This window comes from Rhinichthys klamathensis, unplaced genomic scaffold (genome assembly GCF_029890125.1).
Source record: "Rhinichthys klamathensis goyatoka isolate OS25496 unplaced genomic scaffold, OSU_Roscu_1.1 h1tg000191l_1, whole genome shotgun sequence".
Lineage (NCBI taxonomy): Eukaryota > Metazoa > Chordata > Actinopteri > Cypriniformes > Leuciscidae > Rhinichthys > Rhinichthys klamathensis.
The window spans coordinates 3422974-3438100 of NW_026606717.1; the positions used below are offsets into that span (position 1 = coordinate 3422974).

General features: G+C 38.5%; 1 protein-coding gene and 1 long non-coding RNA gene across 2 annotated transcripts; one reads left to right on the forward strand and one right to left on the reverse strand.

The window, feature by feature from the left end:
- Positions 1 to 184: 184 nt before the first annotated feature.
- On the reverse strand, positions 185 to 11880 carry LOC130095409 (uncharacterized). Its single transcript, XR_008808104.1, has 3 exons — positions 11759 to 11880; positions 5600 to 5880; positions 185 to 315 (listed from the first exon to the last, which is right to left on the reverse strand). It is a non-coding gene; the product is annotated as an uncharacterized LOC130095409 (long non-coding RNA).
- On the forward strand, positions 5755 to 12222 carry arl3l1 (ADP ribosylation factor like GTPase 3, like 1). Its single transcript, XM_056262139.1, has 6 exons — positions 5755 to 5840; positions 5996 to 6139; positions 9696 to 9812; positions 9960 to 10010; positions 11812 to 11997; positions 12100 to 12222. The coding sequence occupies exons 1-6, from the start codon at positions 5823 to 5825 to the stop codon at positions 12145 to 12147; spliced, it is 564 nt and encodes a 187-aa protein (XP_056118114.1). The 5' UTR covers positions 5755 to 5822; the 3' UTR covers positions 12148 to 12222.
- Positions 12223 to 15127: the final 2905 nt, after the last annotated feature.

Here is a 15127-nt window from a genome sequence, read left to right on the forward strand (position 1 = left end):
TTTATGTACAGTATGTCCTAAATGGAGACTGTGATTTGTGGGGAGCTTTATGAAGAAGTTTTTCTTCACAAACATGTCCAGTCAATCGTCCAAACTGCCCAAAGCTAGTCCTGACCGAAAAAACCATCCAGAACCAGTTATGTTTTGCGTCACCAAAGCTCCTTCTGTTCTGCAATGGTCGACACCTGTTCCTCTCAATTCATCAGTGCAGCAGTCCGTGTGGCCATAAGCCCGTTCACCATCTCACTCTCCCTCGCTCTTACAGCTGGATAGATGAGCTCAGCCAGCAACAAAGGCATTTGTGTTCCTGTGCGTCTGAGGAAAAAGCAAATGTAGTAATTAATGACCCTTAGCAAAAATGAAAGAAAGTGCTTATCATGATCTTCACAGATATGGTTGTCACATCTCCTCAAAATAAATATTGAATAATGAGTATAAGTGTGTTGTTTTAGAATGAGAGTGATGCCCTTAAATAGGATATAGTCACATGAGCTAACTGCTTAATATTTAAAATTAGTGGAGCTTGCAGAAATGTTTATATGAAGAATAACCATAGAGAAACATAGTCTAGTCTAGTTAATTTTATGAGAATTTTTGTTTGGTATCTTGTCACAAGAGTTTTCAAACTTTTTGATTCCACAGAACCCCAAATATTATGATTGTGAATGATTATCATGATTATATAATTATTTTATGATTGCAAAATATAAAATATAAAGCCTGCTATATGCTACTCTCAATGCTGTGGTGGATCAGCGCTTTGGGAAAACATCTTTGTTTGACCGGTTGTGAACACTTGTGTCACAGTCACCAGCTCAGTCACTAAGTCTGTAACCTGTCTGCACTACACTTCCCAGCATCCCTTCTGGTCCCCACCTGCACTCAGTCAGCCATCACCACACACCTGCTGCTGATCATCACCAGATACTGATTCCCCGTCCCTGCACTCCCTCATCAACACAGCCTATATCAACCTGCATCCCCCTCATATCAGTGTCTGGTCTCATCATCGTTACTACGAACGTAACTGCTACGTAAACAGTCAGACTTCTTACCTGAACACTCACCTAATGCCTGGTTCAGATTACACGATTTTAGCCCGATTTTGGCACGATCCGTTTGACGTTGAGTGTCATGGGGATTCGTAAACGACAACATGCGTCGGGACGCAAGATTCGATCGTATCATCTCGTATAGTGTGTCATAGTGGGCGACAACTTACGTCGCGTCTGCGATGCTTCAGGACAAAAAGACTAGCATGTTTAACCCACTGGGGTCCTTCATTTCAGAGTCACACTCAGGACCTTCGGGTCCAAATGGGCCGGAAGGGTGGGATTCATATTTATTAAAAAAAATCTTTTTTTTTTTCTTTTTTTACTTGTTTTTTTTATAATATTTTTTCGTTTCTTTTTTGGTGTTTTGAGATAATTTCAAAAATAAAAATGATTTATAATTAATATTAATGCAATAATTATGACCCATTTTTTCCCCATTGAATATAATAGAAATTTAAAAAATATATAGGCCTATATATATATATATATATATATATTTTCTTTTTTTAAAGCTGTATTTCATTTTAGAGTCAAGCCTAGGCCTCATGAAAGCAATTTTTGAAATGAGATGGATGCCATCTGGTGGACAAACTGAGCATTTAAAAAATTCAAAACCCATATGTAATCTGAATTTATTAGTGTGTATGTGTATAAAAGTGTGTTTGTGTGTGTGTGGATGTGTCTGTTTTGCACTCTTGATGTTTTATAGATTCACCCCTTCACTGTTGTGTGCTTTTTTTCTGGAACGTGGCTGATTTGTAGATTGTACGCACAAAATAACTCTGTATTTTCACATTTTTGCCAATTTCCCATTCATTACCTATGCGGGTCCATTTGGAGTGTGACTATTTTTTTTACAACCACTTAGACTATTCAAATCCTGTCCCCAAATTTTTTTTTTTGGGTGTTCATATGCCAAGTACCAACAAAGTCACCAAATTTCGGACCATTCCGATAAAGCTATGATTAAAAAAATATATATATATTTAAATGCTTCGGGTCCATTTGGGCCGAAGGACCCCAGAGGGTTACATTTTTTTAACGGTCGTCCACGACGGGTTCCGTCACATGTATGAGGTTGACCAATAGGAGCACAGAAGCTTTTCCGTACACAACTTTCAAAAATGGCGAAACGAAAGAGAGACGATTGTGCTACTAGGTGGAGTTATGACATGGAGGAAAGGTTCGTGGAGCTGTGGCAACAGTAACAGAAAACAATATTTTACCTCAAGTTCTCTTTGGAGGATTGACAGCCCATACTGTCCTCTTCGAGCAATCCAGGAACGTGTCCATTGTCGGGTTTTCTTTCTTTTTTTTACGTTTTTCTGAACACATGACAGCCAACACTCACTGCTTCATCCATTGTTTGTTTACGTTCGTTTCCGGAAGTCACTCACTCGCTACTAGTTTTGCCTTCTCGATGACATCACGCGCGTCGTTAAAGACGGCACGCGATGACTGGTCAGGAAGCAACGTGTAGTCTGACATGTTTCTTGTCCACGACACGATAAGATTTTAGGAGTCAAAATCACGTAATCTGACACAGTGACTATCGTAACAGACAAAAAAAAAATCGTGTAATCTGAACCAGGTATAAGTGAGTCAAGTGTCCTGTCTTCTGTGCGTCATCCCGATGCAGATCTCCAGTCATCGTGTTCATCCTTCACCTGCACAGAGAATCTAATTCTGTCATCACTATAGCTAAGTCTCCATGAATATTCGTCAAGTCACCATCCTCTCACCATCGTCTGGTTCCCGCTGTTGTCCCATCACTCTGCTCAATAAACACTGTTTTCACCTCACCATCTGTCTGTTCCCTTCTGTGAGTGTGATAACGTGTGGCAAACATGCATAGAATTTGGCTTAAATAACCTCTGACGATGACGTCATTGGAATGCGCACGTCAGAGGCTATAAATAGACGTTTGACAGGTGTGCTTTCAGGTTCCTTTGTCTTCAGAACCGCATTGTGTGCCGTGCCGTGTGTGCTGAAAACTTTCTCTCTCAAACTATACCCTTTGTTAGGAGTTAGTTTTGCCAGCAGGCAGGAATAAAGACTTTTATTACTCCTTTTCTTTTTCTCTCTAAACGAAAAGAAAAGAGTTGAAAAAAAGAGAAGCATGTCAAGTGAATCCAGTAAGAGATGCGTGCCGCCCTGCTCACAGCCCATCTCAGAGGATGATCCGCATGATTTCTGTATCTTGTGTCTGGGGGAACATCACGCTGTATCAGCCCTCGAGGACGCAGTGTGAGCACTGCGATTTATTCTCTGTCAAAGGGCTCCATGCCAGGCGCGCATTCTTGCGGGAAGAGCAAGCCTGCGTGTCCTCGATTGCAAGATCATGGGGCTCGCGTGTCGATTTGGCTGAAGGGCCTCCCCTTTCTCTTGTTCTCTCACCACTTCGTGAGGTCCTCGAGCCTGCTTCTGGAGCGGCGCCTCTTTAGACCGGTCTAAGGACACTAGTTCTCGTGTGGAGATGGATTTCTAGTGTACTGCCTCCGAGCGTTCCTGTCGTGACGAGAGATCTTACTTGAGGTAGTCACTCGCACTGTGGACAGTCTTCATTTAGACTGGCCAAAGGAACAAGAGACCCCCAGACGATACAAGTTAGACGACAGATTTCTGTCGGGTGGCCACAGGGAGGCATCAGAGAGATGGACTCTCCCCTTCTTTCTAGATCTCCATGATGAATTACTTAAATCATGGAACAAACCTTATTCTTCCCGTGTCTTTGTGCCCGTGACGTTGGTATATTCAACTATTGTTGGTGCAAAGGCAAAGGGTTATACGATGATCCCCTCGCTTGAAGAGATGCCCCTGGCAGTGTATCATCACTCAAAAAGCCTGCACTTCCCTCCATATCATGCAGAATTACATCTATGCTGGTAGGGAAAGCTTATTAGGCGGCAGGTCAGCCTGGTGCTGCCCCACACTATGTTGCAGGCATACCAGGCTGACCTGCTTAAAGAACTGGGCACGGACGGGGGAAACGTCAGTGAGGAGGTGTTTTCTGAGCTGCGCCAAACCACAGATCTGTCTCTACCCGTGACTAAGCAAACGGCCCATGCCATCGGCTTTCCGGCCTATTCGGTGACTCAGTCAAATACTGTCGTCCGGGAGGTTAAAGGCATGAGGAGGCTTTTGACAAGTTCCTCCCACGCCGTGCCCAAGGTTTGGGGCTGTCGGCCACCCAGCCGGTCGCGAAGCACTCCACCAAAAAAGTAGCTGGACCTCCCACGTCATGCCCAAGGTTTGGGGCTGTCGGCCACCCAGCTTGTCGCGAAGCGCTCCAACAAAAAAGTAGCTGGACCGGAAAAGAAAAAGAAGTTCTGAGGCTTGCGCCCAGGACCAAGAGGGTGTGCCCCCTGGGAAGGGGTGCATAAAAATACATCATCAAAAACGAGCTCCTTCTCGACACCCTCACACCGCTGTTTCCTCCCCACCACCTCCGGTTTCAGGGGGCAGCGGTTTCCAGCGAAATGTTAAATGTTCAGTTGCTTCCTGCCTTGAATCTAATCTCTATGCTCTCCAGGAAAATTATATTAATGAGATCTCATTTATGATTTTGTTCTTTCCTAAGGGATCAATTAATATTAAATGAGTCTACACATATGTGACTAGTAGACTAATGTAATCATGAAGACTCAAAGTAATGTAATTATTGCTAATGATGGCATAATTAACATGCAAGACAGTTTTGGAAATGACAGAGACACTATCATCATAGAATGAGTAATATCTCTCAAAGTTTTGTTGGAGTTTGTTGGTCATTCAGTAATTGGTTCCTAATCCCCCAGAATATTATGGAATCCCTACAGGAGCAAACAGCCATCAATAGAGTACAGTACATCTGCAGAGCAATGATAAGGACCCTCGGGATGCACAAGGAAACTCACCATTGTGAGTCTGGATTCTGACTGCACTGTGGATAGAGATGCCCCCCAACTGCTTTCATTAACAGGGAGAAAGGAACATTGTGGCTCTTCGGTGTAATACAAAGGGAGGGAAGGGCTGTTTTTAAACCCCAGGAAGTGTTCCTTCAAGGGAATGATGAAGTCTTGATGTTGACATCTATTATAAGCTACTGCTACAGAAACAGATCTGAAGCCAGCTTGTATATACTGAGGTCTTATACAGGAAGCTAAAGTAGCTTTAAAAATTAAATATGAAGTAGAATCTTGCACATAAAGACTCTCTATGTCAAGGTCTGCAGGAGAACCACATATGCAGGGAGATAATAGTTTTTGACACAGGAAATATAGGGGAAATGTTTGTTGGTTTATTTCAATGCAGGATTATTATTTGACAGTTAACCGGAAACTAAAGACACAAAAATGGCATTAGGGGGAGGGGACAACATACTGAAGACAAAAAGGGAGCAAAGAGAGTCTCAGAAGCCTATCCTAAAGCAGGTGGTGGTTAAGGATAATCCAGGTAAGTCTTTAATGCTGGAGATGTGCTGGAGGAGACGAGTGGAGGGGTGGCGGGCGGAGAGATTGCTAATTGTGTCCTACTAATCCAACCCCTCCCCCATCTTTACCCACCTCCACATCCTCCCCTGTCACATATGAGGAAGGCCAGGAACGTAGAGAAGCAAAGGTACTGCACACTACGAAGTGAAGAACACGTATTCTGAGGGAAGAGGACTCAAGAAACAGTGGACCAATAAGAAAACCCAACACTTAACTGGATATATCCCACATAGAATGTAGCTGCACCTTTCCATCTCTTTCTGCATCCTCTTTCTACCACGAAATTCACGGCACTATGGGAGAAGTCCAAAAGGTAAATGTTTCGATCTGCTTGAAGGGCCTATTTGGAAATTCTTCGGAACAAAGAATAGTTAATGAATGTTATACACATCGTTGTGATGGATGTACCTGAAACTTGATATTAAACTATTTAATCAGATATTTTAGGCACAAATGTTTGTTTTCAAGGGTTTGTTTTCAGTCATTGAGAAGTTAAAGGGCACTACAGAGCAAGAGCTTCGGATAGTCCTTCTCGGTCTGGATAATGCTGGAAAAACCACTTTGTTAAAACAACTTGCCTCCGAAGATGTGAACACCATCACCCCGACTCAGGTGAGAAGGGCAGCTTTGAGGGGCTTTCAAAGCTTTGGATTTTTTACACTTTCTTAATATGCTAGATCAAAAAAAAGGCTTACAACTTTTGACAATTAAGACACATGTGGTTATGAAAGCAGCGACAGCCCTCTGACATTACAGAATGTACGTTTAGTGCTTATCCAACTATTAAAGGATGTGTTATGACTTGCAAAACACGAGTAATTCAGACTAATTTGTTGAGGTGTGAAGTTACTAGAGGCAGGCTAACACATTTATTGTGCTTTTTTAGTGTTTAACAAATCCAGCAGAAATATTTTCAAAGCCTTCGACAGTTACGCTTCAGTTTAAATACAACAGTGAATTGGAAATGTTCATTCTGAAGTCATTCTTTGCCATAAAACCAATGTGTATCTTTAGCTGCATCGTGGATAACACTAGACTGTAAAACCAAAATGGAGGAATCAGGTTAATAATCAGTGATAAAAAGGGCAGACTGTGGACAAATACTACTGTGAAAAAACCCCTTCAAAAGGTCTTTGACAATGGGGGTAACTTTTTGGTGGTTTAAGAAATGTGTAATTATGTAAATGAGTATACAGTGTGTGTGTGTGTGTGTGTGTGTACTGTATACATGTGTGTGTATATATATATAATTTCATACAATTTTATAAAGTATATAGTCTCAAATATGAGAAATAAACTGAACAGTATGAGAAATAAATTCACAATTGCGAGATATATCACATTAAGACGTATCAAGTCAAATAGTGAGATTTAAAGTCACAATCATGATAAATAAAGTCTCATTTACCTTTGTTTTAGTCTAAGGTGCAAACAGACTTCTATTAGGAAAATATATACAAGTTCTTATATACTATTGCTAATATTGTAATTAAAATTAAAATATAAAAGAAAAGTAGTATTAAAGGGTTAGTTCACCCAAAAATAAAAATTCTGTCAGTAATTACTCACCCTCATGTCGTTCCAACCCCGTAAGACTTTCGTTCATCTTCGGAACACAAATTAAGATATTTTTGATGAAATCTGAGAGCTGTCTCACTCCTTCATAGGTCATAGAAAAGTTAGTAAAGACATCGTTAAAATAGTTCAAGTGACTACAGTGGCTCAACCTTAAGTTTATCAAGCGACTAGAATACTTTTTGTGCGCAAAAATAACGAGTTTATTCAACTATTAATTTTCTTCTGTGTGGGCCTCTGACGTGGCGTAACGATAAATTATATAATTAATTTAGTAAATCTTTAAATCCCAGGCAAAACACATAATTTTTATTCATTTATTTATTTCAAGCAAATAGAGTAACAACAGAAAAGATACACAATAATAATAATAATAACTTATACACTTATGCTTGAAATGGAGTGGGGAGAAGTAAAACTTATTGAACCCCACCCCATAATAATATAATAAATATTTGCAATTTATCATTATGGAGTGGGGAGAAGTAAAACTTATTGAACCCCACCCCATAATAATATAATAAATATTTGCAATTTATCATTTGTAGAAAATGTATTTTGTCAGAATACACGGCTTCATTTAAGTCTGAGGTAAGAACCACTTCCATTTAGAAACTATGTACTAATTTAACCTTCAAGAGTTTAACTGATTGCTAAATGTCAGTTGTTTCAGTTGTTATAAAAAAAACAATCTTGCCCTTTGTTCGCCTATATAGATATATGTGGTTCAACAATTGTACGACTTGTATAATACAACACTGTCGCATGACGAAAGCGACCCACTAGATGTTGAGGTCTACCTACAACCCACAGAGACAAACAAAAAAGCACCCATACAACTGCTAGGAAACCATTTGAAGGTGGTGACTGTCCTAGAGAGAACTACTATCCAAATAAATGATATAAATAGACATGATGGCATCTCAAACTTCCAAGAAAGTTTCAGTTAATAGGATCAAATGTGATCAGTCTGGTTTACTGTTGAGGGGTCAGAGATAGAGCATGTCATGACTGTGTGTATTAGTGCTGGTTATTAGCATGAAATCAGCCACAGAGAATGCATCTGACGTAAAAAATTAATTAATGTCAATTATAATTTTTTTTACATTTATCTACCCTTGACTGACAGTATTGTCAATCAGTGAATTTGTACAGTGGATGCAATTGATGGCTGTTGACACAACATTCAGCATGGAATATTTTGGACTCCGCTGTGCACAGCTTGCTAACAGTTAAGATGTTGGCACACTGTTGCTAGATTACTTCAAATATCCTGGGACCTGAGTAATGTGAGACTATTTGCTGTTTAGCACGAGTTTTGTTAACAGCCATTATATGTTGCAGCCAGTTAAAGCTGTAAAGAGCCGAGGCCTGTGGGGAGAGAAGATCCTCTCTAAGAATAGCACCATAACAGTGTCTTTAATCCCACGGTTAAAGATTACTTAACCATAAAGTCTCAGTAGTTGGAGGCTGCTTAGGGGCAGGATAAATTTAGACTAGGATTTTAAATACATCGTGCCTCTATCTGGTATTATGATTTTGGCCCAATTAAACCAAAGAGTTTATTGAATAAGACAGTCCCCCATTAAGGAAGCCAATTTCTGCCTCAAAGTAAAACACGAGAAGGTAAATGTTAGATCATTTTGGATAAGTATATAAGTATTAACTTTGTGACTGCTAAAAAAAAAGTATGAATGAGTGTGGTATGAACGTTATCTGGACATTCGCCATGTTGTCATTATCATGTGACCTACCAGCGTCTGTTACGTCGCTTCACTGCCATTCATAAATCCTCTCCCGTGGCCTCATGGGACAGTAAAGTTTCCATCATATGCACACTTCAGAATCTCCCCGGAAGTAGTAGGTCATCCAGGTACTTTTAGCCTACTCTTTTATGAGTACTGTGAATTCGGACATCTTTTGTCACATACTGTTTTTTGCCTAGGATTTCTCCTTTGATTTCTGATGCAGACTCTTACTTCAGGAATAATAATAAAAAAACGAAACACAAAAGTGATGTTTATCTTTATCATTTTTGCTTATTAGTGTGGTTGAATTGGATCGTCGGAGGTCAGCAGGAAATGCCGTAGTGAATAAAGTGAGATTAAATACATAAAGTATATTTGAGTAAATTACTTACTTTAGTTACTTGAAAATGTAATCTGATTACGTAACTAGTGTTACTTGTAATGCATCACCCTCAACACTGGTCACAGTTGTTGGATATAGTCACATTGTGAATTTATGCCAATGTGAGATATATGAGTAATGATTGTGAAATATAAAGTCACAAGTTTGAGATGTAAATTATTATTGTGTGTGATATAAAGTATTAATTGTGCGATTCAAAAATCAGTTGTGAATTTAAAGTCACATTTGGAAAATGTAATTTACAATGTGAGATAAAGTCACAATTGTGGTATAAAGTCACAAGTGTGAGATTTAAAGTCACATTGGGAGAAATAAAGAGGAATAAAGTTACAATTGTGAGATTTAAGTCACAAGTCATTTAAGTCACTGACATTATAATTCACAGAAAATCTACAAAACATGTATCTACAGCTGTATGATGTGCTAATTTTGCTTATTTCAGGGTTTCAACATTAAAAGTGTGACCTGTGATAGCATGAAGCTGAATGTGTGGGACATTGGAGGACAGAGGAAGATTCGACCATTCTGGAAAAAGTACCTGGAGAACACAGATTTATTGGTATGACAGCGATGCTCAAGGGGGGAAATTCTCAAGTTAGCATTTTGTGAGAGTATTTACAGTCGCATTTGTAATTAGATTCTATTTTGTGCATCTGTCAAAAAAAAAAATCTCTTTAATAGTTCTCATTCTTTTCTTTTTTTTTAGATCTACGTGATTGACAGTGCAGACAAGAAGAGATTTGAGGAAACAGGACTGGTAAGACTAGACAGAATCAATCTGTGACAATCACAGCTTCTCATTTTTTTCCTGAAAAGCATTTTGTCCAAAATTGTGTTTACTTGTAATGTGCACAGGCTGGATATGTTTTGTCTCGAGGCTCAATTGAAGCAGCCTTCAGCACAAATAAAATAAAAAAAGATCCTATATATATGGATTAGATGAACTAAATCAGATTAACCTTTCTGTCCCTTAAGACAATTTCCCAGAAGAAATGTTTTAAAAACAATCTTTCTAGTTTCAAACAATACATGTTAATGGCTTTAAACTTTTTATTGTGTATCCTTAATTAGTTCCTCATTTTGAAGAGTGAAGAAATGCATTATTTGCTGGAGTTGCATTATTTTGGGCTTGATCCCTAACCAGATTTTAACTTCCCATCTATAAAAAATATACCACAAGTGTTACAATCAGGGGAATTTGACATCATTTTACATTTTACATTAATTTGGTATTGTGTAAACAACAAGCATTACAGAGAACAATGTATTTGGTTATGGTGGAAATGAGAAGTGAAATATGAACACATTTGTATCATGCCAGACAGTCTGAAGTTTAAAATGTTTATTTTAAGATAAACTATTAATATTATATTATATTAAATATAGTTTGAAGAATCTGAATTTAACCCTTAAACGCATACCTCTGTGCTTTAGTGACCCGGGACGTCATTCACTACCCTCCTCCACATTCATTTTTTAACAATCAACCTCCAAAGTATTCCTTGATCAATTCATTATAAACAATATAACAAGATTTTATAATAATAAAATTGTAAAAGAATGCCTGTTTTCCCATTCATTTTTTGTAAAGATTGTATAGGGTCGCTTACGACCCAAGGTGTGTAACAGACAGTGTAAGTATATTTTTTTCTGCACAACAATAATTGAATATTTGATGACTGAATAAGTGCAATTCACCTTTATTCCACAAGGTGGCAATGTCTGATACAAAATGATGAAGTGACGTTTCACTCATAGTTACCGCAGGCAGAAAACAAAAGAACAGGAAGAATCATCAGCAAAACTTGAAATGGCTCAGTGATTTACTGCAGAGCAAATACTAAACGCAATCAAATATTAGTGTCACTGTCACTTGACGGTGAATCTGATGAAGAAGCTGTCAGTGATGAAAATATTGATTTTGAAAATGTTGAAAATAATAGTTTGAGATTGATCATTTAAGCCAGATGCTGAATGTACTGGGAAATGAGCTCTGACGAGAACAGTGGTGATGCTGTAAAACATCTGCTCAAACTAAACACTTCCAAGCTCCAAAAGTTAACAAAATATGCTTTATTTTATTCTTCTGTAATTGTTACTTTAATATCAGGAGAGTTCTATATTATCGCGACAGCTAGAGATCCATTCGTGTTAGATATAGATCCGTGTCGCTAAAGACCCGAATATGTAATAATGATTGGAGAAACATTCATGCGTTTAAGGGTTAAGATTCCAGGTAGCAAAAGGTCCTCACTCCTACAATGATCAAAATTCACTGTATGAAAACTATGTACCACTCTGATGATGAATACAGTGTCTTTCCAGTTTGTACATTAGGGGTCCTATAGCTCAACTGATAAGTCTAAGTGTTACCAATGCCATGATCTTTGGTTCAGTCCTTAGGGGACACAAAAAATCTATAATGTGAACACACTGTAAGTGTAAATCACTCTGGATTAAATTATATACAAATAATACATGAATCGGGATTGACCGTATGCTAACCTCTATTTGGTGCTGACTCCTCTCGACGACTCTGTGTTGACCTTCTTCCACAGGAGCTGTCGGAGCTCACCGATGAGGACAACCTGAGGGGTGTGCCATTGCTCATCTTTGCCAATAAACAGGACCTGGCCACAGCTTCCCCTGCCAGTGAGATCGCAGAGGGCCTCAACCTGCACACATACCGGGACAGAGAGTGGCAGATCCAGGCCTGTTCTGCCGTATCTGGGGAAGGTGTACAGGTTTGTATAGTGAATTTTAATTTGTATCAGCTTTTTAATTAAACCTTTGAAACATACATATATACCCATGATTAGACATTAATTCATTATTTTGTCTCTCAGGATGGCATGAACTGGATCAGCAACAATATTGTAAATAAGAAGAAATGAATCTGCTTTCTCCCAAGTGTTATTTTGTACAATTGCTCTAATACTTCTGTTAATGTAAACCACATATAAAATATTTACTTTGGAAAACTCTTTTTGTAATACAAATTTCTGACATGAAACTCTAGATGGTGCAGGCTGATAGGTCCTTAACTTATTTGGTAGCAATTGCATCGTCATCTACATAGCGCAGCTGATTGGTTGCTGTTGCATCAGTGGTCAATGAGCTGTGCCTCAACATTCAAATACTGGTAGTGTTGCTGTTAGCAGTGTGCAGTGCGCTTTCAGAAACCCTCCTCCTTCCCCAGCTCCACCTGTATAGATCTGCTACGGGGGGTTATTTTATGTATGTTACATGTGCAGCAACAGCATGTCTTACATGCTCACAGCAATGTCTGTGAATGTATTGGCAGTAGCAAGTCTGGGTACTTGCTCTGCAGCAGTGTAGATCTATTCCGCCAAGACCAAATGCATTAACATTGCCATATCCGTGACCATTACCATGCCAATCTCTCTGAGAGTTGTCATGACAGAAATAATATTAATGATCTTTCTTCCCGTTTGTAAATTAGCTGCCTAAAGAGACAAAGGAAGACAACAAAACAAATCATTTTCCCCCTCTCTCATCTCTTATGCTCTTACAGAGTGTTTTTGTTTGACAAGACGAGTTTCATTACAACCTTTTAATCAAGATGTTGCCGTTACATTTTTGAGGGATATGACATACCAGGGCATAAGTAATGCACACAAGCAAGATTTTCAGCTTAAAATAAGGATGAAGCATTCATGTATCTATCACAAATATATATAGTCTTCTTCAGCTGTTTTGATAGTTGTCACACCAAAGAATTATCTGAAACTGAGCAAAACTCTTGTACTTTGTAAGGTGATATGCGAAACCCATGTTTGTTTGTTTTTTGTCGCAGTATGACTGGATTTGGTAGTTTCTATATGATTACCATGTGTGGGCATAATGTGTATGATTATGTGAAATGAAATTGTGACTACATTTTCTAGTAGTTTAAGATTATGACTTGAAATCTAATTCAAACAAGATCCTGGAGTAGTCATGTTGGTTTTATCCACGTTTTCCAACCTTTTTGGAAGATCTAAAATAGACATTCAAGCAATAACATACAAGCAGCTGTTGTTCTGAATAACATGTAATCACAGCCATGGTGATGCTGGAATCAACAATAAGTTTGTGTGTGTGATAATTGCTTTTGTACAGCACATTAATAAACAGGAAGTTAATAATGAATAACTTACATTTTAGATGCAATATTACTAGTTGCTTTGTTTTGCTAGTCCAGGTCCACCTCTGTAGACCTGATTCGTGGAGTTATGTTTAATGATTATGGGTAGGGGTGGGTGTGGCTAGACCTTCAAGCTCCACCCACATCCTCAAAGTAAGTTCAAATACAAACAACTTTTTTTTTTTTACATACATGCTTTTGTTCTGTGTACCTCATATCAGCCAGCTGTGTAAAAGTATATCTGCACTTTTATAAGGACATAAGAGCATGTGATTTTTTTTTTTTTTTTTTGCATATATGTGGCTTCGGTTGTTATGAAAGTTATAATGAAAGTTATTGATGATTCAAGATTTGTTCGTGAAAACATTCATACTCAGATATCAAACAAATTTGTGCATACACACGATTAGTGAATGAGATCCAGTGTCTCTAAAACTTTTTGTATGGAATTTGGCTGGACTGATATTATATTATTCATAGCATATTTGATAGCACGTACAACAAAGTGCTGCAGTGATTATGGTTGTAGGCCAACCCGGAAGTTAGCATCACCCTGGTTCCCTTGACAAAACCAATAGCATTTTTCCATTGGCTTTTGGATTATTGGCGAAAACTAGATTTGTGACCAACAAAATTTTGATTTTTACATGTTTTTTTTTTCTCCAGGATAATCTTCACAACTTTGAAGCTAAATACAATCACCAGAAATACAGTAAATAGCTAAGCGTAGACTAAATTAACTACATCACGGTCATATGACTTCAACAACACAACCATTACGCTTCCAACTTTTTCAGTCTCAACTAAAAAAATAAAAAAAATTCCCCTGAAAGTTTGGATTAGAATAGTTTAGCAAGAGCTCAATTACGAGGCTGGGAAAATGGATTAATGAGTATTTTACCTGTTCGGCGTGATGCTGTTTAATGTCGCCAACAACCTCTGTAGTTCCAATTTAGCCACTTGTTAGCAATCGCCTTTAGGACAAGTGAAAGCACAGGGGTGGATTACTTATGTTGTAGAATAAAACGTGAAAATATCTTGAGCTTGTGTAAACCACAGACCTTATTTCAGACATTCAACCAAAAACCCATTAAAAAAATCGACTTCTGGACAAAAAAAACTGTTTCTGGGTTTTGGCCTAAAAATATATGTCATCCCTGCAGCAGTCTATTTAGACAAACACTAAAAAACGGGGTCACAATTTAGATTAGGGTCCAATTCTAACTATTAACTATGACTTTTAGCTCAATAAACTCTTAATTACTGCTTTTTAATAGTTAGTAAGGTAGTTGTTAAGTTTAGGTATAGGGTAGAAATTGGGTGGGATTTTTAAGGATGTAGAATATGGTCATATAGAATAAGGCATAGTAGGCCTACTAATAAACAGCCAATATACTAATAATATGCATGAATTAATAGTGAGAATTGGACCCTAAACTTAAGTGTTACCAAAAATTGAAGTCCCTTCTCAGGCCCATGGCATCCCTTCAGCAAAAGGTGTTGAACCCCAGAGGCAGACAGACTTGGGCATGACTCAGAGTCTTGCCTTCCTCCCCGGTCACTGGTCTGAACGCTTGGAGTTATGGCCAGTGGATCAAATTTTCATTAGTGTGGATGCTGAAGCTCTACCGTGCTAATCCATGCCCATTAGATACACACTTCACTTGCTATAATAAGACAGTGATCTAACCAGGGCAAAAAAGAAGGTCCACGGTGTATCTGACACA